The sequence below is a fragment of the Symphalangus syndactylus genome, chromosome 3, assembly GCF_028878055.3.
Source record: "Symphalangus syndactylus isolate Jambi chromosome 3, NHGRI_mSymSyn1-v2.1_pri, whole genome shotgun sequence".
Classification (NCBI taxonomy): domain Eukaryota; kingdom Metazoa; phylum Chordata; class Mammalia; order Primates; family Hylobatidae; genus Symphalangus; species Symphalangus syndactylus.
The window spans coordinates 135,280,908-135,305,769 of record NC_072425.2 but is presented as its reverse complement, the minus strand read 5'-3'; the positions used below and the strand labels follow the sequence as shown (position 1 = coordinate 135,305,769).

The 24,862-nt window shown below is 40.7% G+C and overlaps 1 protein-coding gene across 3 annotated transcripts in view; it reads left to right on the top strand.

Moving 5' to 3' along the window:
- The window catches only part of MPZL3 (myelin protein zero like 3), a 26,612-nt gene extending 1,750 nt beyond the window's left edge, over positions 1-24,862 (top strand). The window contains exons 2-7 of one of the 3 annotated variants that reach the window (XR_010120109.1): positions 11,154-11,320; positions 14,275-14,485; positions 15,953-16,118; positions 18,026-18,089; positions 21,656-22,129; positions 23,695-24,862. Coding sequence is in view for 2 of the 3 variants with exons in the window: in XM_055273342.2 (XP_055129317.1) it covers positions 11,154-11,320; positions 14,275-14,485; positions 15,953-16,118; positions 18,026-18,089; positions 21,656-21,682 (635 nt within the window). In the remaining variant the exon portion in view is untranslated. Of the gene's footprint in view, positions 1-11,153; positions 11,321-14,274; positions 14,486-15,952; positions 16,119-18,025; positions 18,090-21,655 lie in introns of all 3 variants that reach the window. The other 2 variants (XM_055273343.2, XM_055273342.2) reach the window with 2 other exon arrangements.

Genomic DNA, 24,862 nt, shown 5'->3' with positions numbered 1-24,862 from the left:
CATTATAGAGAAGCATATCGATGAAAAAGCAACTGCTTTAGCATTTTCATAACTTTTTTTAATACAAGAAAGAGCATATAAATTCTGTTAAAATTTAATCTATTAAGTAATATCAGAAGTAGGGTATTCACACCGACATTCACATCTAAAAATTTAGAGGAGTTTTGCTTTCATATAATTTTCAAATTGCATAAATTTCAATCCAACCTAATTACCTTCATTTTAAGGTACAATTATTTCCTGGATTTTGTGTATGTGTGTCTTCCTGGGAAATAAAATATTAGTATATCTAGTATTAGAGTGAATTGCTAACTTTATAAAATTTCCTTGAGAGTAATGGGGATTTCTGAAAGAGATATTTAATATTATATAAATATAAAGACTTTAAAGACTTCAGATGCCCTAAATCTTAGCCGTTAAGGCTGGAAAGTTTTTATTTTAACTGGTGACTAATATTCATGTTGCCAGCACACCCCCGATCCCTCCCAGCTGCCTGTGTCATCGTAAGTCTCCAGTTTTTTATCTAAATTACTTTGCAGTATGATATTTAGGCTGGCCTACTGTCACTCCTAATAAACCCAGTCCTCTCTCTCTCTCTGTCTTTCACACACACACACACACACACTCACACACGAGAAATATTCAAATATTGTCTTATTGAGAAAAAAACTGGAAATGGTGTTTTCTTAAATCTAATGTCATTTTGCTTTGAAGAGCATCTGTCAAGTCCAGCAGACCATATAATTCAAACATTAAAAGTTGATTTTACAATCTCTATGTACTTGTGGAATAGGTTTTTTGCCTTTTAAAAAATAACTGGTGGCAGGGTGCAGTGGTTCTTGCCTGACTTTGGGAGACCGAGGCAGCTGGATCACCTGAGGTCGGGAGTTCGAGACCAGCCTGACCAACATAGTGAAACTCCGTTTCTACTAAAAAATACAAAAAAATTAGCCAGGTGTGGTGGCAGGCACCTGTAATCCCAGCTACTCAGGAGGCTGAGACAGGAGAATCGCTTGAACCCAGGAGGCAGAGGTTGCAGTGAGCTGAGATCTCACCATTGTACTCTAGCCTAGGTGACAAGAGTGAAACTCCGTCTCAAAAAACAAAAACAAGAAACAACTGATTTATCATATTATTCACATGCCATACAATTTACCCTGTTAAAGGGCATAATTGAATGGTTTTTAGTATATGCACAGTTATGCAATCATTACCACTATCAATTTTAGAACATTTTCATCACCCCAAAGAGAAACCTGATACCCATTAACAATCACTCCTCATTCCCCATTTCCCTTAGCCCCTGGCAACCACCAGTCTATTTTTTTGTATCTATTGATTTGCCAATTCTGGACATTTCATATAAATAGAATAATATCTGTAATCCCAGCACTTTGGGAGGCCGAGGTGGGTGGATCATTTGAGGTCAGAAGTTTGAGACCAGCCTGGCCAACATGGTAAAACCCCATCTCTACCAAAAAATGCAAAAAAAAAAAAAAAATTAGCTGGGTGTGGTGGCATGCCCCTGTTATCCCAGATTCTTGAGAGGCTGAGGCAGAAGAATCACTTGAACCTGGGAGGTCGGAGTTGCAGTGACCTGGGATTGCACCACTGCACTTCAGCCTGGGCGATGGAGTAAGACCCTGCCTCAAAAAATAAATAAATAAATAAATAAATAAATAAATAAAAATAAAGTAAATGGAATTACACAATATGTGCTTTTGGTGACTGGCTTTTTTCACTTTGCATGTTTTCAAGGTTCATCCATTTGTTTGGTGTTTTAAATCTTATGTGGTTGAGTTTGGTTTCAAGTCAGTGTTTATTTGCCTTTTGTTTTCAAAGATAAGACCACTTAAATTATTAGATTATTTGAATTCTCCTTAAGTTATAAGTCTGGTCCTGCTTTATCAGTTATCTAAGTATTTAGAAATGGTAGACTAGGGGACCTAGGTTTCTTAAACTTTTCTCTCTTTTACTTAGGTGTGCAATATGAATAAAATATCAGTAGATTTATATTTTAGAAAATGGGGCATACAAGATTGGGGGCTTTATTGACACATTCAATTCTTTCATGTGTAAAATTGCTTATGTTAAAAAGTGATTTTCTTGTTTTTTTTTCCCCAGACTAAAAAGTTTTTGTTAATTATTATGAGTATTTCTATAGTTGGCTGTTTTTACCTGGCAAGAATGCTTTTCTGCTCCGATGAAGAGATAAAGGCATTAGGCCTGGGATGGACATTTCTGAGTGAATTAATGTTGGATTGGTATTTTTTTTTTTTATGAGTGGAAGAGACAAACTATCTTACATCTATTGGTTTTAAAACATTTTTTAATTTCAGTATATATATGTAGAGAAAAGTACACATGTCATAAGCCTATACAGATCAATGAATTTTAAGAAACTGAACACACATGGGTAACTAGCACCCAAATCAGGATATATAAAATGTTCCTTGCATTCCAAAAGCCTTCTTTTGTTCTTCTTTCCAGTCATTATCCTTTCTCCCCAAAAAGGAGTCAACACCCTGATGTCTAACAGTATAGAATAGTTTAGTTCATCCATGGATGCAGTGAGCGAGATCACACCACTGCACTCCAGCGTGTGTGACAGAGCGAGACTCTGTCTCAAAAAAACAAACAAACAAAAAACAAACTGAAAATATCAGTCTGTAAAGATTGATCTTGAGCCTAAACTTTTAGATGTTTTCTATCCTTTGAACAAATGCTTCTGTATCTTAAGCTTGGAAGGACACTGGGAAACTAAACACTTTTAAAAGGCACTTTTCTTTCAATAGTCCACTTATAAAGTTTGCTTTATCTACCAGTACGGGGGAAAAAAAGAATAAAGTTGGTTTTATTCCATTTAAAGTAGTTTTGGTATTTCTTTGCTCCATACCAAAGTCTTCCTCCCCTAAAATAAACAAGTGAATTAGAACCAAAAAAATCAAGAAAAAGAAAAAAGTTAATAATTTCTTCTAGTTCTCAGAGTTTTATATAAGGCTGTACAAAATTATCGTCATTTAGAGTTGTTTTTTTTTTCACCAGGCCTGAATTTTAGTTCATCCATGGATAAACTATTATTTTTCTTTAACTATACATTGAAGACCCCACATATCCAGTATTTAGATTTCAACAAAGTGACTTTAAATGTTTATAACTTTGTGGCAAAATCATGCTCATAAATATGGAGATCAGATATATTAACAAGGAAAAAATTGGTAGGTAGGTGGGTTTATTGATGGTGTACTTACTATAATTTAGCAAACAAAATTTGGTTTAGTAACCAAAATTTACTATAATTTAGTAACCAGAATGTGTAATTTTAATGCTTATTTTGTAATAATTTTTGTTTTATAAAAAGGGAACTGGGCTGGGCGCGGTGGCTCACGCCTGTAATCCCAGCACTTTGGGAGGCCGAGGTGGGTGGATCACGAGGTCAGGAGTTCAAGACCATCCTGGCCAATATGGTGAAACCCTGTCTCTACTAAAAATACAGAAGAATCATTTGAACCCGGGAGATGGAGGATGCAGTGAGCCAAGATCGCGCCACTGCACTCCAGCCTGGGCGACAGAGTGAGACTCCGTCTTAAAAAAAAAAAAAGGAGGAAACTGTTGGTTTGGTCTAGTTGAATAAATATTACTAAACATCCACAATATGCTAGGCTCTGTTTTGGTGGGCTCAGGATCAATTGGAGGAGACATAAGTCAACAGATGATTTTAGAGTCTGATACTAAGAGGGAAATGCATTAGAAACCATGAGGATGGAGAGAGATGCTTTGATCTGGCATGAGAATAAAGGAAAGATTTCCTGGAGGTGAAGTTAAATCTTGAAAGAGGAATAAGTTTGTTAGAGATAGGGAGTGAAGAAAATATTAGACGTAGAGAGGAGCATAAACGAGGCATGGAGGACCAGGCGAGGTGGCTCATGACTGTAATCGCAGCACTTTGGGAGGCCAAGATGGGAGGATCACTTGAGCCAAGGAATTCAAGACCAGCCTGGGCAACACAGTGAGACCCCATCTCAAAAAAACAAAAAATAAACAAGGCGGGCTCGGGGTGGGGGGCATTAAATAACTTTCCAAGCAGGTTTTCTGAAACTCGTTTTGATTGGATTATCTTAGATCACATATTGACCCAAAACCTATCTTTATGATTGGGAGGATGTGATTGGCTCTCAAGAGCCAATTAAGTATTAATACACCTCTTCCTATGTCAGCATTAGGGACTTAACCTGTGTAGCTTGAAATTGACCATGGTAGGAGTATTTGCACCACAGAAATTGTCCAACCCTATGTATCTGCACTTTTTATTTTTTGTAAAAATGTTTTGCTGTTTACCAGGACACCACTAGATGTAATGATTGGTTTAGGTAAATCTGAGTCAGCCTTAGCTGGCAGTAAAGTCAGTTGCTGTTTACTCTTAGTTTTCTCCCCTCCCACCAGACTCATTCTTTACTCTACTCTTTGGAAAGCTGACTGTATAGAGTACATCATTCAGGCTCTCTTCCTCTGGTTTCCAGTTAGATTTGGCCAATGGGAGGCATTGGCAGGAGATTGGAGGGCAGGAGAGAGATAAGGATATTTATTTCCTGCTCCCTCCCTCTCTTGGTGCCATGATCTGTAGTACCTGTATCCCTCTAACAACAGCCCCTGTCAGGTTGCCCACAGCTCCCACTCTTACCAGCACTTTGGGAGGTTGAGGTGGGAGGATTGCCTGAGTTCAGGAGTTTGAGTCCAGCCTAGGCAACATGGCGAAACCCCATCTCTACCAAAAATACGAAAAATTAGCCAGGTGTGGTGGCACATGCCTGTTGTCTCAGCTATTTGGGAGGCTGAGGTGGGAGGATCACTTGAATCTGGGAGGCAGAGGTTGCAATGAACTGAGATTGCGCCACTGCACTGTAGCCTGAGCAACAGAGTGATGCCCTGTTTCAAAAAAAAAGAAAAGAAAAGAAAAGTGGCCCATACACTTTTCACAACCTCAGCTGATTGTGTCTTCCATTTCCTGCCTGGATCCTGACTGATAGTGTCATCTTCCTCCTAGCTCATAGGATATGTGGGAAAAGGTAGGTATCAAAAAAAAAAAAAAAAAGGGTATTATTAGGAGATCAGGGGAAATGGATGTTGAGCTGGCAACAAACAAATGTTTACTATGTTCGACTTGAGGTCCTGTGGGGGTGATATTCAAGAGAATATGTCTGGTAACACTTGAACACTCAGAGGCAGGTCATGGCTAGTAATATAGATTGGGAAATCATTATCCTATTAGTGGTTGTTAAATCTACAAGTGAATAGGATTGTCCAAGGAGAACATGTTGAATGACTGTATATTCAGGCTGGAGCTCTAAGGAACACCAGTGTTTAAAGGATGGTTAAGAAAAGAACCGCCTTATATATTTGATATGTACTGTCAGAGATGTGGGGAGACAGAGAGAGAATGAGTACGTGTGTGTATGTGTAACGCAGTCAGTGGTGGAGTTGGTTGGAGGGAAACTAAAGAGATTGTGATCTTAAATTGTAACCCATATCTCTTTGTTCTAAACCAAGGGTTGGCAAACATTTTCTGTAAAGGGCCAGAGAGTGTTTTAGACTTTGTGGGCTACATGGTCTCTGGTGGCAACTATTCAATTCTGCAAAAAATGCAGCCACAGATAATACATCAACAAATGAACATGGCTGTGTTCTAATAAAACTTTATTTTAAAAGACATTGTAAATTTTTTTTAGCTGTTTACCAAAAGACCACTGGATGTCATAATTGATTTAGGCCAATCTGGTCACACCCAGAGCTAGCAGTGAGGTCAGTTGCTAGTTATTTTTAGTTTGTTCCCTTTCCACTAGATCCATTTGCTTCCATTTAGCTCATGAGCCATAATTTGCTCACCTTTGCCCTAAACCAACTGCTCCCTTGACATTATCCCTTGGGTATCTCAGAGGCACCTTAAATGCATCCAGAATCAAACCCCTGTTCCCCTGCCAAGCCTAGTACTTTTCTAGTCTTCCTGTCTCAGTGAATGACATCAGCAAGTCAGAAACCTGGGAGTCATCCTTGATACCTCCCTTTCCCTAACATTCCACAGCCATACTTAGTTCAAACTTCCCTTCTTTCTTAATTGACTATCGTAGTAGCCTCCTCAGTAATTTCCCCATATTCACTCGTTCACTTTCTTCTTTCTTTCTTTAAGAGACGAAGTCTTGCTCTGTTGCCCAGGCTGGAGTGCAGTGGTACAATCTCGGCTCACCGCAACCTCCGCCTCCCACCACCATGCCTGGCTAATTTTTCATTTTTAGTAGAGACGGGGTTTCACCATGTTGGCCAGGCTGGTCTCGAACTCCTGACTTCAGATGATCCACCCGCCTCGGCCTGCCAACATGCTGAATTTCCCCATATTCACTCTTGATTCCTTGTGTCTTCTCTAAAGTGATCTTTTTTTTTTTCTTTTTTTGAGATGGGGTCTTGCTCTGTCGCCCAGGCTGGAGTGCAGTGGTGTGATCTCGGCTCACTGCAAGCTCCGCCTCCCAGGTTCACGCCATTCTCCTACCTCAGCCTCCTGAGTAGCTGGGATTACAGGCACCCGCCACCACGCCCGGCTAATTTTTTGTGTTTTTAGTAGAGACGGGGTTTCACTGAGTTAGCCAGGATGGTCTTGATCTCCTGACCTCGTGATCCGCCCACATTGGCCTCCCAAAGTGGTGGGATTACAGGCGTGAGCCACCGTGCCCGGCCTAAAGTGATCTTTTAAGAATGCAAATTTCATCAGGTCTCTTCTTGCCCAGTTCCACAGTTAAGTACTTTCCATGGCTTCCTATTACACTAAGGTTGAGGACCGAAATCTGTGAGGTCCTGCCTGGTCTGGTTTTTGTTTACCTCCCAGCCACATCTCATTCTATATTCTCTCCCTTTCGTGTTTTTTGTGTTGCAGTCATGCTCCTTCTTTTCAGCTCCTTGACTGACTGACCTCCTTCCTGGTGCAGGACCTTTGCGTGTGTTGTGTCCTCTGCCTAGAATGCCCTCCCTCTCCTCACCTTGTTACCTTTTTCTTCAGATCTTAGCTCAAGAGTAACTTCCAGGGAAGCTTTCATTAACCACTCTCCTCTCCCCCATCGTAACAGGGGCCGTACCCATAACCACTTTCTTTTTCCTTCCTTCATAGTAGTTATCCAAGTTTGTTAATTACGCATTTGTCTTTATGATTATTTAATTAATGTATCAAACTTCTACCGTATTTCAAGTATACAAGCGAGTGTATTTATTTTGCTTACATTTAATTCCAAACCCAGAGGATGGCACAAAACAGATGCTCAATAAATGTATGTTTGAAGAACGAGTGAATGAATGAGAGCATTGTCATGCAAGCTTTGGGATAGAGAAGTTCAAGGAGCAGGGAGTTACTGGTAGAGGATCCAGTAAAATAAGTATAGAAAGGTGTCTACTAGAGTTTTTATCCCTCGGATTTTACAATTTTAAGAATGATGCCTTTTACCAGAAGTGGTAGTGGAGTTCAGTTGTACTATAAAGTCCATAAGTGAATGGGAAGGAGGAAATGGAGACCTCAAGTGTAGACCACTCTTTCACAAACTTGGCTTAGAAAGGAGAGAAAGGGCAGTAGTTGGTAACTAGAGTAATATTACAGCGTTAAGGAAAGATTTTTTAAAATTGCTATTTGTTTTTAAGGATGGGAGAAACCTGTGTATTTAGAGTCTGAAAGGGAGGGGTTGAAGGTAGTAGAAAGGTTTTTTTGTTGTTTGATTGTTTTTTGATACAGAGTCTCGTTCAGTCACCCAGGCTGGAGTGCAGTGGTGTGATCTCAGCTCACTGCAACCTCTGCTTCCCAGGTTCAAGCGATTCTCCTGCCTCAGCCTCCTGAGTAGCTGGGACTACAGGCATGTGCCACCATGCCCGGCTAATTTCTTTTGTATTTTTAGTAGAGACAGGGTTTTGCCATGTTGCCCCGGCTACTCTTGAACTCCTGGCCTCATGTGATCCGCCTGCCTCGGCCTCCCAAAGTGCTGGGATTATAGGCATGAGCCACCACGCCTGGCCTAGAGAGGTTTTTCTGCTAAAGCGGGGAATGGAGGGGATGAATCCAGGCAGAGCAGAGGACCTGGCCTCGCATAGGAAAAGGGACACCACATTCTTTCAGGTTGGAAGTAAGGATGGGAGCAGATGCAGGAATGTGTGTGCCTGGGCCGTTTATATGGCCTCAAGTTTCATGACGATGTAAGAGGTAACATTTTCTTCTGAGAATGAGGGGTTTCGAGGTTGCATGGAGGACGAAGGGAGAATGACAAGGGCTTGAGGAATCATGGAATGGGAAGCTAAGCAAGGCCAGTTAAAGGTTTGCCAGGCCTCGCTGAGGACTCAGCTGTGGGAGATATTCATGCATTTCTTATGGTAATTGTCCAGTTGTGTGATTTTTCTTGTTCAGGGTATACTAGCCCAGTCTAGTTGTGGTCGTCTAGAGCTGAGCTTTTTCTGAAAGGGTCCAATGGAAAGACAGGAGCGTAGGGGAGTTAAGAGTATTGAATGTACTATAAAAAAGGTGATAGGAATAAAGTGGGTGATTTACAAGCATGCTTTGTTCCTATACTAGAATTTCTGGTGACCTGTCCACCTGTTTCTCTCAGTGTCCCTCTGCCTGCTCCCCTCCCTCTGAATTTTTGCCCTGAAGGTGCTGACATTTAATAGAGGAATAGCCTTTGTAACTAGGTGCAATCGATGGCATCTGTGCCTGTGCAGGTTTACGTACCTAGTGTTAAGAGGAGAAAGGGCGATGAACCGCATCAGGGAATTTGGGAAGGCACTGCAAAGGGGGCCGATATTTGAGCTGGAATTTGAAGGTGTGTGAATGTTGGGATGTGGTGTGGTGGGGAACAACCCAGGCAGGATTATTAGAGGTGGGGAGAGCCTTTCAGACAGAGACCTTTTCAAAGAGAAGCTCAGTGGCATGAAAGGACACAGTACATGTGGGACATGGCAGGACATTCAAGTAATGATGAAGGGATTGGGAAGGTAGATGGGATGCAGTGACAGAAGTTTGGGGCTAGATTGCCACTGTTTGAATTTTATTTTGTAGTCCAATAGGAAATTATTGAAAGTTTTTGAATATGTGTGGTGTTCATTTTAATAATAATAGCTAATGTTTATTAAAGTTATTATTCCAGATGCTGTGCCAAGCATTTCATGTTGTGAAATGAACATGATCATAATCACAAATTATCTTTTTTGATTGTAGTGGCTCTTCAGAGTGATCCAGTGAAGTAGATCTTGTTATTATTCACATTTTCCAAGGGAAGACATTGAAGCTTGAACTGGTTAGGTAACCGAGATCACAGTCTCACAACCAGAAAGTAGCTGAGCTAGAACTCAAGTCCAGGTCTGGCTAATTCTAAATCTGTATTTTAAATCTCTGTATTATACTTATGTTTTAGGATAAAGGAATGGACATGGGGAGAGTGTAGATTGTCCATTCATTTCCACCTTCCAGTTTTTAGAGCTAGATCTTGAGTGATGAATAAGGATTTTCTTACAGTGATGGGTCAGGATTGAGGGCCTAAGAGAGTGGGGACTGAGGGATAAAAGCTTTCCAGCAGAGTGACAGCATTTGCAAAGGCACAGAAGGCAGGACAGGTTTAGCATGGCAAAGTCAGAAAGGGTGCCCTAGGCAGACCAGAAGTAATCTTCATCTTTGGGATGGGTCAGATTCTTATGAGTTCTTGTTAGTGGGTTCAGTTTTGGTCTCCTCCTTTTAAAAGGAATGTCAACAGACTGGATTGTCTAGAGAGGAGCAAGAAAAATGATTCAAAGCTGGCAGAGGTAAAGGCAGTGGAACTGATGACTCATAACTGTGACAGGAAAGGTTGAGAGTGTGTGGGCAGGACTGAAGAGGTGGCAATAATGACAATGACACTGTCTAACATGCATTGAGCACTTACTCTGGTTTGGGTAGGCTTCTTAGTGTTGTATGTGTTTTAACTCTTTTAACCCTCGCAGTGGCCTTCTGAGGTAAGTACTGTTATTATCATTCCCACGAGGGTGAGAAGACTGAAGAAGTACAGTAACTTGCTAAGGCTGCAGAGCCAGCAGGTGACAGGGCCGGGATTTGAACCCAGACCCTCTGGCATAGGAGCCGTGGCCTGTGTGCTCAATCACTACACCATTCTGCCTGTACCAGAAGCACTGCTGATTTTCAGGACAGCGTGTGGGTTTGCACTTTTCTGAAATCTTGCTGCTCTGTTTATCTTGGCCACCAGAAGATTCATGGCTTCTTGAGGTAGATAAGGAAGCAGGAAGAACAAAGTACTGGCAATGTCGTTTCCTAAAATATGCCTCTGTAGGGAAAGATAAGTTTTTGTTCTCTGAAAGCAGAAGGAACTGGTTAGAACAAAGTGCCAGCCCTTTTCAGGGAGATGAAGTGTCAGAGTTGGATAAATGAGTGGTTTTGGAAGAAATAAGTCTCTAGTAGGTTTTAAAATGGTACCTTATTTTTACTTGCTAGAATGCATTCACCTATTCTGTTTTCTTCCCCATGATTTACTTTTAGTGGATGTGTGATTCCTCAGCCAGCTTTAAGAAAAAGGGAAAAACTAGATAGTACCTTGGGGGCAGTTTTAGAAAATTATTTGAAATAAATTCTCCATTCTTACTTCCTATTCTCATTTTGCTGTTGATGAGGCAATGGTAGCTTCATGATGCAACCATGCTATACTTGGGGTAAGTCCCTTAGACCACAAAAGCTGCCATATTCCCAGAGTGTGTGTGTGTGTGTGTGTGTGTGTGTGTGTGTGTGTGTGTGTCTGCGGCGGGGATGGAAGGGGATGGGTGATGTTGCCTTTTAGCCAACCATGGGCAGACCCATTGTTTGTACTTAATTGAACCACAAGCCTGTATTTGGGAAAACGCTGCTGTGACCAGATTTTAAATTTTTACACAAGCATTCAGTTGTGATTTAAGATTAGAAAGTGATTGAAAAATACTATCTTTGATTAATGCAGATATCAACTCCTTGTCCCTTGTGGGCTTGCCTGAGAAGATAGTTGTTAATATTTATTGCTCTGGCTTTTTAATGAGGGCTCTAAAAATAATTGTTCACTCACATCTGTATATTCCACCCACATGAATGCATTTTAAGTGTTTGGGTTTGCTTTGATTAGGTGTTTATATGGTCCTTTGCTTGGAGATTCATGCAGATGCCCATGTCCGAGGTTATGTTGGAGAAAAGATCAAGTTGAAATGCACTTTCAAGTCAACTTCAGATGTCACTGACAAGCTTACTATAGACTGGACATATCGCCCTCCCAGCAGCAGCCGCACAGTATCAGTAAGTGTGTACTTTTTTGGAACGTTCCTTTGGTCAACAGTTTTGGAATTGTTTTACTGCAAATCATAGGCATGCCTGAGGCCATTTCATCTTAGAGTAGAAGATGGGCTTCTACTTTAATAGAGATAGATGAACTTTTATCCTATATGACATTCATTTCGTCACACAGGGCCCCACGTAAGAATTCTGTAAATAAGCTGCAGGAAAAAAGCTGTCAGAAATTCAGAGGAAATGTGGTTTAATTTTGTTTCCTCTTTATTGTTTCTTTTTGCACTATTTCATAGCTTCATTTTCAGATTTAATGTACTAAAAGGGGTACCTTCAGGACTATTGAATAGAAAAATTCTATAGGTCCAGTCACAGACATCCTTTCTGTTAAGGCTGCTCATTTTCTGTCGTATTAAGTTGTCTCAATGGGTGTATCTGTTTGCATATTTGCGCTTTGTGGAGTTATGTTGGTGCTTTCTCCCAGTGTATAAACATCTGCATTGATTTATATGGCTGCCTATGAAGGAAATGGTGGCACCTCGTGTTGGTGACAGATGTTGGTGACAGATGGTCTTGCAATATTGGAAGCAATATACCTTATTGAGGTATATTAGTCACACATATAAAACACATTTATGGTCCAAGTTTCATTGTAGGTGTCTAATTGAAGATTAAAATGCTATAAAATTTTTTTCTCTTTAAGCTTCCAGCAGTATCCTTAGCTGAGGATAGATGTTATTCAAGAATGTGAATGTCATAGCTGTATGGAAGATTGTATTTTTTAAAGTATTGTTAATTTATTTATCCCATTTCCTTCACTGGAAAAATGTCCTCTTTGACTTTCATGTATACATAAGCTTTGCATTCTGTGTTAGGAGCCATTATAGAATGCCACATAGCTTGAGGCTAGGTAGGGGCTCCAGTGAAAGAAGCTAGGCTGTATTCATGCTCCCCTCCCACTTTTTTTTCAGACTTGAAATAGTTCACTTGATTCTGAGTGGTCAGGAAACTGTGGCTGGCCTTATTTGGCTCTGCCTCCTTGGCCAAAAGTAGGACACAGCAAGCAATGGGGAGCTTCCTGGGTCAGAAACAGCAGCTGTCTTCTAGTGCTGCTCTCTGCGAGGCTGGTCAGAAAAATCAGCAAACTCATACAAGTTGGAATTAAAGTTACATAACATGATGTTGCAGTCATGGGGTTAGTCAATCAGGATTCTGTCAGATTAATCAATTAGCAAGGATGTAAGTTTCATGAACTTAACGTTGAATTTACGGGCTACACTAATCTCGAGGATACACAGTGGGCCGTGTTTTGTCAATAAGGAGTTTCAAACTCTTTTACACTGATGCTGATAATTAGTGGTAGGGATTCTTTACCTCCCCGTTTGAAATGTTCAACACACTTATTATTTCTCATTATCTGTCTTTATCACTTATATGTAAGTTCCGTGAGAGTAGGGACTATGCCTGCGTGGCTCCCGCCATATCCTTTTGCTTAACAATGCCTAGCACATTAGAGGTCTGCACCAAATATTTGTTGAATAAATGCACGAACAAATGAACAAATAAGTGAGTCAGCATCTTTTCTGGGAAGTTGCTTTTCAAAATTGGGCAGTTCAGTAGTTGTAAACACCCAGGTTCCTAAATGGGAAGGTACCAAGTAACAAAGAAAGAGGAAAGCCTGTATTTTGCATAAGCCATATTGCATAAGTCATATTGTATTGTAATACCTGCCTGGCCTGCCCCAGGTATAATTAGCTTTTGGTGATGAAGTGTCTAATCAAGGCTTTTGATAAGTGTCTGATAATTAGGCTTTTGGTGATGAAGTGTCTGATCAAGTCCTAGGCAGCATTGTTTTAATTCAACATATATTCATTGAGTACTTATCAGGTATTAGACTTAGGGATTATATTAATTGTCAAGATAGATAACTTGAGAGAGGCTGAATTATATTACAACTTCCTTGTGATTTTGAGAATAAGCAAAAATCTCCTTTTTGTCACTTACTAGTTGTATACCTTAGAGCAACTCACTTAGTCTTTGGTTTGGCTTTGTTTTCTTTCTTTCTTTCCTTTTTTTTTTTTTTTTTTTGAGGCGGAGTCTAGCTCTGTTGCCCAGGCTGGAGTGCAGTGGCACAATCTCTGCTCACTGCAATCTCCGCCTCCTGGGTTCAAGCAATTTTTGTGTCTCAGCCTCCCAAATAGCTGGGATTATAGGTGTATGCCACCACACCCGGCTAATTTTTGTATTTTTAGTAGAGATGGGGTTTCACCATGTTGGCCAGGCTGGTCCTGAACTCCTGAGTTCAAGTGATGTGCTCACCTCGGCCTCCCAAAGTGCTGGAATTACAGGCGTGAGCCACCATGCCCAGCCTGTTTCACTTTTTATACATTTGGAATAATTATACCTGCCTCATGTGGTTCAGTGTAGTTGTGAGACTCCATGAGTAAATGTGTGGAAATTATTTGCAAACTATAGAGTGCTATTCAAATATGAGATGCTACTTTAGAACAAAGTTTCCCAACTTTGGCACTGTTGACATTTTGAGCCAGATAATTCTTTGTTATGGGTGCTGTCCTGTGCATTGTGGGATGTTTAGTAGCATTCCCGGCCTCTACCCACTAGATGCCAGTAGCATCTCCCCAGTTGTGACAATCGAAAATGTCTTCAGATATTGCCGATATCTCTTGGAGGGTGAAATTGCCTCTGGTTGAGAACTATTACTTTAGGGTTCTAGGGAGAATTTAGAAGAGATTCAAGGGTTAGGATCCCAGAAGTCTCTCATTGGGCCTTTTTCTGATCAGTTTTATTAACCTATAGGATGGAGGTTAAAAAAGCATAAAAAGTTGCCCAACTGAAAAAAAAAAAACCACCATTATACAGTTGTATTTTATTTTGGACCTACTGAGCTTTATATTTTCATTGCATTTTCCAAGTTAACTTTTTCTCTCATGGTGTTGCTTTCTTAGATATTTCATTATCAGTCTTTCCAGTACCCAACCACAGCAGGCACATTTCGGGATCGGATTTCCTGGGTTGGAAATGTATACAAAGGGGATGCATCTATAAGTATAAGCAACCCTACCATAAAGGACAATGGGACATTCAGCTGTGCTGTGAAGAATCCCCCAGATGTGCACCATAATATTCCCATGACAGAGCTAACAGTCACAGAAAGGGGTAAGCTCATTGCCACCAACCTTCTTCTGCAGTGCTCTGTGACTGCTGTGGTGCTTTCTGGAGAGCTCGATGATAAACAAAGCTGTCTATCTTTGTAAGCCAGTTGGGTCATTAAATCTTGAGTAGAAGTAATTTTTCTGCCATCCCAATATGTATGTTGGGGTGAATTTTTAATCTTTATTTTGAAAACCGAATTTTCTCTCCAAATGTTGTCATAGTTTCTCCATGATCCTTTTTTTAATTTTAACTTCAGGTGACCAAAGTTCTTGTGGAATGCATGGAAAACCCCTGAGTAAATATAGGGTTGTTATCTCTGTGAAATAGAAGTCATTCCAGTTTTCCTAGCATGTTCATACTCCCAGTTATGACATAGTGTTCTTGCCTGTGTCTTGAAAGGGTACCCCCTCTAACGATGAGAGGTAGTGCTTTTCTTTTACACTGCAAAGAACAGTAGTTTCCCTTTCGTGTGAAACAGGAGAAGAGTAGATTAAGGACTGATTTTTTTTTCCTACGTTATTCCCTGATGACAATTAAGTGGTCATTCTAGTCCTTAATTGGATTTGAGCCAAAGATTTAGAGGTACATTATGGATCATTATAGATTTGTCATCATTTCTCAAGTCTTTTTCAAGTTTCTCTCCCTTGCTCTTTTCCTCCTTCTCTCCCTCCCTTCCTTCCTTCTTCCTTCTCATCTTCCCTTCCTTTTCTCCTTCCCTTCCTCTCTCCCTCTCTCATTTCTTCCTTCTCTTTCTCTTTCTTGCTTTCTCTCTCTCTCTTTCTTTTATCTTTTCTTTTAAAGGTAATAACTTGTAGGTTTCAAAGATGAGCACATTCATACTGCTGGCAGAAGAAGAAAATGATACAGTTTTGCTGGAAGGCAGTTTGGTAGTATGAATTAGGTGCCTTAAAAGTATAGGCCCTTTGATCTAGTAATTCCATTGTAAATTTTATCTTAAGGAATTAGGGCTAAAGATGAAGATTTATGTATAAGCCTGGCCATCCTAATGTGACCTGTAGATTCTAAGAATTCAAGACAACTTCAATGTCCAGCATTAGAGGATTAGTTCTATAAATTATTCAATATGATAGAATGCTATGCAGTCGTTACACATCACATCTGGAAGGAATTGTTAAATATTTATCATATTATAAGTAAAAAAGGAGGTTAAAAATAATATGTAATATATGATCCATACTTAAAAATATATATGCCCCCATGCACCCCATACCCGATACCCCTAGAAGAAGATTAAATGGGTAGATACCAAAGTGTTCTTCCTAGGTAGTGGGATTATGGGTACATTTTTATTCTTCGTTGTACTTTTGTGTATTTTCTACCTTTCACACAATGATTTATTACTTTTGTAATCAGAAGAAATATAAGAGCAAAAGTAGAACCTAGTTGCTCATGTCGCAGGAGGCATATTTGCATGTCCCTGTCTTTTACCTTCTCTTTCTCCACCTCTAGGTTTTGGCACCATGCTTTCCTCCGTGGCCCTTCTTTCCATCCTTGTCTTTGTGCCCTCAGCCGTGGTGGTTGCTCTGCTGCTGGTGAGAATGGGGAGGAAGGCTGCTGGGCTGAAGAAGAGGAGCAGGTCTGGCTATAAGAAGTCGTCTATTGAGGTTTCCGATGAGTAAGTCCCGCAGGAGCCCTGGGCAGCAAAGCTGTTTCCTCCTTAGCGCCCTACCCAGACCCCCACATCCACACCTTCCTTTCTTCTGGACCGAGTTTAGTTCTGCGGGTGAACTTTCTTTTCGAAGAGAATAGTTCTGCTAAGGGGTGCCAAAAGGAAGGTTGAAAGTGACGTGTGTGAATATTAATTTGGAGAGAGATGGGGGAGTTGATCTATGGTCCTAGTCTTCTGCTTTGGAAATCAGATTGTACAGTGCCATGGTCTGAATGGATTCTGAAGTCGATGTTTCATTCTTTCAATTCCTGGTCAATTATTTTTCCTTCTCCTTGTATTTGGCTCTGAGCTGATGATGTCTCCTGACAGAAAATGCCTGAGCAATGAGAGAGGCTTTAAGAATAGCTGTGGAGGGCAAAAGCGATTTCAATAAGCGAGATCTATTCTTGGTCAGCATGTGTTCTGAAGGGAGGGGCTACATGGATCGTGGTTATTAAAAAGATTTATTAAACATCATTCTGCCAGTGAGCAGGCATGATCTAGTATATTCCCTAAAAATAAATGTAGTAAAAGGAAATCAAAACCAAAATCTATGTAAAACCCCCTTTCTCCATTATCTATGTCAGGGGAGGGGAGTCTTACATTGAGAAGGTCCAAAATTCTCTCTCTCTCTCTCTCTCTCTCTGTGTGTGTGTGTGTGTGTGTGTGCGCATTTATTTAATGATAAGAGAGCACCCTGTGCCCTTTCCAAGGAATCTGTGGCTCAAAAAAGACAAAGAACTCTTGGTAAAAATGCTAATGTCTATTTCTAAGCATGGTATCCAAAACCCCTTATGATTTTACTCTAAGTCACATTGTTCCCTGACATCTCCCCACGTCCCAGCTGCCATGAACTTATTTATGTATCCTAACATACTATACTTCATTCATATATTTTTCCTAACTCTTTCTCATCCTCTAAGACCCCTCTTTTTGTCTTGCTGGGCATGCCCTCTTTCCTTCTTTTGTTTGCCTGGAAACTCTTTCTTATCCTCCAAGACCCAGCTGAAATAGCCCCTTCTCTTGAGTTTCCCTGAGTCCTCAGGGGACAATTAGTCACTCCTCACTCTTTGCTGCTGCAGCAGTTTGACGTTAACTCTATTAAAACACTTATCACACTGCATTATAACATATTTGTTAAGTTTTAACAGGTCTCTCACCCCCATCATGAGCTCTTCACAGGCTCAAGTTTTATTTATCTTTTTACCTCTAGGCTAGCACAATGCTCAGACTTTGTCAGTGCTCAGTACACTTCTGAGTGAGTGATAATTTATTGAGCATTTATTATGTGCCAGGCACTATGGTATGTGTTTCACATGTATTTATTTTTTGTTTATTCCTAACAACTATGCTTTAAGGGTGGGTGGTAATATGTGCATTTTTTTGTTTGTTTGTTTTTTGAGATGGGAGTCTCACTCACTCTATCGCCCAGGCTGGAGTGCAGTGGTGTAATCTTGGCTCACTGCAACCTCCGCCTTCTGGGTTCAAGTGATTCCCCACCTTAGCCTCCTGAGTAAGTGGGATTACAGGTGTGCGCCACAACGCCCAGCTAATTTTTGCATTTTTAGTAGAGACGGGGTTTCGTCATGTTGGCCAGGCTGGTCTCGAACTCCTGACTTCAGGTGATCCACCCACCTCATCCTCCCAAAGTGCTGGGATTACAGGCATGAGCCACTGCGCCTGGCCAATATGTGCATTTTATAGATGAGGAAACAGACTTCTGGGGCTTAAACAATTTGCCCAGTCACCCAGCTAGTGAGTGGAAGAACTGGAATCTAAAACCAGACCTGTCTGATTTCAACACCTGTAGTTTCAACTGCTCTACTGTGTTGAGGATAGTGGTGATTCAGATTTGGTTTGTCCTCTTTTTATAGCACTGATCAGGAGGAGGAAGAGGCGTGCATGGCGAGGCTTTGCGTCCATTGCGCTGAGTGCCTGGTAAGTGCATGCCATTCCTTCTGCTTACTGTTGATGTCCCACTTTCCTCCTTACCTAAGAGGATCCATCCTATGCCCTCAGAGGCAGCAGAGGATATGCAGGTAGGTCCAAGCAAGATATGAACCAGCATCTTCCCCCAAAGCATTTTGGACTCAGGGGACCCCTACCAATTCTAACCAAGATTTTGTTTCCTGTCTCATGGGCATAGAGCAGTGGTCTTAGGTTAGGGAAGGGGGCCACATAGAGTAGTTTCTGCTGACTGACAGAAAATCCCAAAAGAGGAGTGTCCTATGCCACTGAATTCATACTAGGAGACTTCGACTGGCTGGACCCGACCCTGAATTTAACTTTTCTACTGAGCCGCAGTATTTTTCAGGGAGTTAGGGTGATATAACCTTTTAGGTAACTTGATGTCTTTTATCAATAAGAAATACCACCCTGGAAGGCCCAAGTTTTGATTTAAATGTCAAAAGGCTGTCATCCCTCCTGCTTTGAGTACTCACTGTGACTAATGACAGAATCAGAGTCCAATTAGGAGGCTGGGGTGGGTGTCCTAGGATCCTAGCAGGAGGGAAGACTGTCTGATGTGGTGCAGTTGAAAACGGGTCACAAAGAACTTCTGATCTCATATGATACATACCTGTCATTGCCTCCTGTTTACTTATTGCCAAACTCACACTTGGCTTGATGACTAATTGCAGTGTTTTTTGTTTCTCTTTGTCTCATGCACTTGAGTATCATAGGAAAGATGAGAGAAAGGTTGGTGATGCCAGTGCAGAGGACCTAATACCAACCTTTGGAGGCTCGGATATTTTTAAGAATGCAAAATAAGTTAATGTTCATACGGTTATTATCCACATTTCGGATATTAATCCATTCAACAGGGATTTGTTTAGCATCTGTCACGTGCCATGTGTACTGTTCTAGGTGCTTAGGAACCAGCAGTGAACAAAACTGACAAAAATTCCTACCCTCCAAGAACTGAATGTTCTTTGCCTGGAAAACTTTCTCATCCTTTAAGACTCTGTTGAATTGGGGTACAAATACTCAAAAGGTTTTTAAAAATAAGTAAAATATATAGTATATGAGATGGTACTTAATGATATGGAGAAAAAAAGCAGAAAAGGGGAATGGGTTGGCTGGATAGGGAGTGTGACATTAAATACGTTAGGGACAACCTCAGTGAGAAGATACTTGAGCAAACACCTAAGAGAAGCAAGCCATATGGCTATTGTGGAGGAGCATTTCAGGCAGAAGAAATGACTCGTTCAAAGGCTCTGAGGAGGGGCCATGATTGGCATATTCTTGGAGTAGCAAGGGGGCAGTATGGCAGAAATGAAGACAGCAAGGCAAAGAATAGTATTTGTTGACATCAGAGAAGTAACACAGCAGATAGATCTTACCGAACCTTATAGATGATTTTAATGACCTGGACTTCTACTCAATGAAATGGAATCCATTGGAGGGTTTGGGAAGAGAAGTACTATCAACTGATGTCTGTTTAAAAAGTATTACTCTGGCTTTTGTGTTGAGAATGGGTGGTAATGAACAATGACAGAATCAGAGAGTCCAAGTAGGAGGCATTTGCATTAATCCAGGTAGCTGAAGATGCTGGTAGTTTGGACTAGGGGGGTGGTGGTGGAGGTGGTGAGGAGTGGTTGTATTGTGATTACAGTTTGAAGGTAATGCCAGAAGGATTTACTGCTTTTGCATTTATATATGAAAAAAATGAGAGGACTCAATGATAGTTCCGAGATTCTTGACTTGAGCAACTGGTGGAATAGAGTTACCATTTGCTAATATGTGGAAGTCTGTGGGTGAATCAAATTTTAGGAGGAAGAACAGAAGTTGGGTTTGGACATATTAAGTTTGAAATACTTATGAAACTTCCAAGGGGAGATGTGGAGTAGGCAGTTGTGGGTGTGGAGTTGAGAAGAGAGGTCTAGATGGGAGATAGAGATTTAGGAGCCATTAGCAGATAGAGACTGATACAGACATTTCCTCCAGAGAAGTGAATGTAGATAGGGAAGGGGTCAGAGGACGGAGCCTGGGCCCTCCAAGATTTCTAGGATGGGGAGATGAAGAGGAATTATTAGTAAAGAGGCTAAGAAAGAGCGGCTAGTGAGGTAGGAAGAAAACCAGAAGACTTTGGTATCCTGGGAGTCAAGTGAAGAAGTATTTCCAGGAAAAGAGAGTGATCAACTGTGTCATTTGCTGTGGAGTCAGGTGAAGTAAAATGAGAGCTGATAATTGATTATTGGATGATTTGGGAATATGGAGGTCATTGGTGACCTTGGCAAAAGGAGCTTCAGTGGAATAGTGGGAATGAAAACTCGTCTGGGGTGGGGTCAAGAAAGATTGCATCTTTCTTGATGCATTGGAGGCAGTGGGTATAAAGATGCATTGGAGGCAGTGGGTATAAACAACTCTTTCAAGGAGTTGTGCTGTGAAGGGATGCAGAGAGACAGGCAATACGTGGAGGGCAGTGTCACTGGTGGCTTTTCTTTTTAAAATGGGAGAAAATGAACACATTTATATGCAGATGGGAATTATGTAGTAGAGAAGGAAAAAAATTGATGCTGCAAGAGAGAGAGGAAAGGATTGCTGGGGTAATACCAGGATCTAGTGCATAAGTGAACTGGAGATGTTGACCTTAGATAAAGTAAGACAGGGAGAGCGTATAAGAACAACAGGGAAGGCCAAATAGATGGGTCCAGATGTAGATGAGTGGCCACATGTGATGGAGCTTGTGGAAATTCCCTACTGATTGCTTCTCTAGTCCCAATCATGGGAGAAAGCAAGGCCGTCAGCTGAGAATGATGGGAAGAGGAGGTGTTGGAAGTTTGGGGAAAGAGGGAAGGGTATAAAATAGTCATCAAGGAGAATAAATAGACTAGAGAAATGCAGTATGCCAGATAGTGCTAATGGCCCACTTGAAGTTAGAAGTAATGAATATGAGTATGAATAATAGTAATGGCAACAGGAGCTAGTCTTGAATGAGTGCTTATGAAGTGCCAGGCAGGGCTAAGTAATTTACATATATTGCCTCATTCAATTCTCATAACAGTTCTATGAGGTGTATTTTTATTATCCCCATTTTACAGATGAGGAAACTGAGGCTTAGAGAAGTTAATAACTTTATCCAAGGTCACACAGCCACAAGAGGTGGAACTCAGTGGTAGACTGACACTTAGTCTAAATTCCTAACCACAATTTTGCACATTTCTGCAAGAGAGGAGAGGTTTGCTGGGGTGATTCCACTGACACTTGTTTTGCTAAGAAAGGGTGCGGTAGACGGGCATCTTTTCTTGTGTGCTGAGGTTTTAAAAAATATTCACCAAGGGAAAGGAAACCACTAGGGCTTCAAAGCAGAAATTAGCCCAATAGACACCAATTATATTGAGGTCCTGTGAAGCTCCATGGGAATTTAGGTGTATTGGGTCAGTGGTATTTCACTGTGGTTGTCTCCCCAAGCCAGGTTCCATTTGGAGGATCCTAACATGTGGTCTTTGCCTAAATTCCAACTCTGGAATTGTGTTTCACACCTGCTGTTTTTCTCCCTCCAGGATTCAGACTATGAAGAGACATATTGATGAAAGTCTGTATGACATAAGAAGAGTCACCTAAAAACAGGAAACATCCCATTCCTCTGGCAGCTAAAGCCTGTCAGAGAAAGTGGAGCTGGCCTGGACCATAGTGATGGACAATCCTGGAGATTATCAGTAAAGACTTTAGGAAGCACTTATTTATTGAATAAATGTTCTTGTTGTATTTATAAACTGTTCAAGAACTCTCATAAGAGACTCATGACTTCCCCTTTCAATAAATTATGCTGTAATTGAATGAAGAAATTCTTTTCCTGAGCAAAAAGATACTCTTTGATTCGTCTTTGCTCTGGAATGTATTACATGTTTTCTTCCAACTGTTTGAAGGAGAATTCTAAATGTTTGCCACACTGCTGATGCCCAAATAATTTTTTAAATGAAGTGGAGCTTGTGGCTTCCTGATGTGTCACCAGACAAAATATTCGCTTGGGATAGGTATTCTTTGTTTTTTGCTCCGTGTACACTTTCAGCTGTGAGTTAGTATAGGGCATATACTTACCGGTTTAATGACCTCAACCTCAGTTGTGTTTGGTTAACTTAGGGTGTATACCCTTAGTTTCCTTCGAGTTGGTAGGATCAAGTCATTGGTTTGCTTTGACTGGGTTTTTAAGTATTAAATACAGTGTCATCAATTTACAGTTAAGGCAAGGAATCATGAAGTAGAAAAATTATTTTCTTTAGTCTTGCTGGTACAATTTGGGCTAAGCAGTCTTTGTTATTTTCTTTCTTGCTTTTTTTTTGAGGCAGAGTCTCACTCTGTCGCCAGGCTGGAGTGCAGTGGCGTGATCTTGGCTCACTGCAACCTCTGCCTCCTGGGTTCAAGCAATTCTCATGCCTCAGCCTCTCGAGTAGCTGGGATTACAGGCATGCGCCACCACACCCAGCTAATTTTTGTATTTTTAGTAGAGATGGGGTTTCACCATTTTGGCCAGGATGGTCTCAATCTCCTGACCTCATGATCCACCCGCCTCGGCCTCTCAAAGTGTTGGGACTACAGGTGTGAGCCACTGCGCTTGGCCTGTTATTTTATTTTCTTATAACTACAACTTTTCTTCTTGACTTTTCAGGTCAGAGGCAAGAAAAACTCTTTACAGGTTTTTAGTGGGGGGGCTTATGGAGTATTTCAGGAGTTCTTTGCAATTAAATCATCTTTTCACTTGTATTGTTTTTCAAAACTTTGTTGATTTCTAAAATGTGCCAACTATGAGTAAACTATGGTATTTGCAAGCAGTTTTTACATAATATTTGAGATGAGGAAGTGAGATTGTGCATGACATACTTCTCCTTTGTATTCTCTCAGTGCCTTATAGCAGGTTACTCCATTCTGCTATGACAACTTGTTTCAAATGTTAATTTACATAGGATTTTTTATAAGCCATTGAGGCATATGTATAGCATATCAGTAAAGATGGATGGTGCAATATATAAATAGTCCTCTGTAATAGTGATTGGATTTACTTCTCAATTATGAGAGACAAAAATTATCCCCTCACCTGTCTCTATTGTTTCAACAGGTTGATCCCTTTTCATGTTTTTCATTAGGTGGTTCAGGAAGTTTCCATATTACAGCACTTTAGACTGTATATGTTAGTTTAAAAATCACTTTTCTCCCTCTCAATTTCTTTTTTTTTTTTTTTGAAGAGTTAATTTAAAAAATTTGGGTTGTTAGATCTGTATCATAGATTTGGCCTGGCCTCTTCTATTAACCTAGTCCACAGATTATCGAATCTTGTTAGTTGAAGGACATTGTGATTTGACTCTGGTCACGCGAGGAAGTAGAAGAGGCAAAGACAGGACCGGCAGTTTACATTTTCAGTGGTTAAACCTCACGGTACTTTGGGGCTGCTTGTTAAATTTGTGGTTGTCTGAGGCCAATCTAACGTGACCATTTCTGACACCTCAATAGAGAGAGGAAAGCAACTTGAGCAATGAGAGTAAATAACTTGGGCTCTCAGAGATTTGAAGATGGAGATCTAATTGTGCGGGGGACTATTTTGCAGGTCCTCATTTCTCCAAGAAAGAGATGGTGTTACAGGAACCTACTGAAAGCCACATCCCATTAAATGAGGAACCAGTTTTGGCTGGGCCTTCTTGTAATGTCCTTGCAGGTGTGTTGTGAAGATTAATGCAGGGTGGTATGTTTGTAGATTGACCCCTAGTCTAAACTTGAGGTAATTGGTGCTCTGTGAATACTCAGCCATGTTCTTTTATAGCCTTAATCATGATTTGAACTAGTCCCTTGCTTTTTAAATGACTGAATGGAGTCCTTCGTGGTAAGGGAGTACATTGATAATTTAGTTTACTTTATGGGTTTGTGGTCACATCCCAGTCATCAGCTGCTATCATTTTCCTTCTTCATCCCTTATACTGAGATTTGGGTTACAGCTTTTTATTCTTTGAAGGATCACAAAGCAGTGTACAGACACCTGCCTTCTTTAAGGATGAAAGGAAGATAAAGTGGCTTTTTTTGTTTACTTATTTGTTTCACCTCTTTTTTGAGTAACTTCTAAGGTGCTATTCTCTCTCTCTTTTTGCTACCCCATGAGCTCTTGTCACAGCCATGGAAACCAGCCTCGTTTAGAAAGGGAACTTAGTTCAGAAGGGGTTAAAAGCCTTCCAGAATTTTTCTTTAGCTGCTGAAGTTTTTACTTGTGGTTGTGACCTTAAGTTTTATGCATTACGCTCTTAATTCGATTACAAAATGTGAACTTACCAATTGCTTTGTGTTTTCCATGTGACCTGTTACTTCAGGCTACTTGGGGAACATCTTAGTCCTCTGTAGCTCCTGAACCCAGCACTGGTGCTTCAAGAGAGAAGGTAGCACATCTTTGTTCAAAACAAAACAAAACAACACTTCTGGAGGCCACATCCTGAATATGAATGTTCTACTAAGTCACTCAGTTATGGTTCTAAAGGGAAACTGTAAGAAGACTCACAAGGAGCGGACCAAGACTATTATTTAATTGCACAACTTGAAACTTTGCTGCCAGAAGAGGCAGCTCCATTCCTTTGACTCCAGTGTTGGGCTGTTAACTGCTGCACCTCACTGCCTTTTTTTGTTTTTGTTTTTGTTTTGTAGGAGGGTAGGCACTGTTGGGCCATATGCACAGATATTGTAACTCTTGATATCTTTACTGCATCATAGTCAATAAACTTCTTTGCACCCTT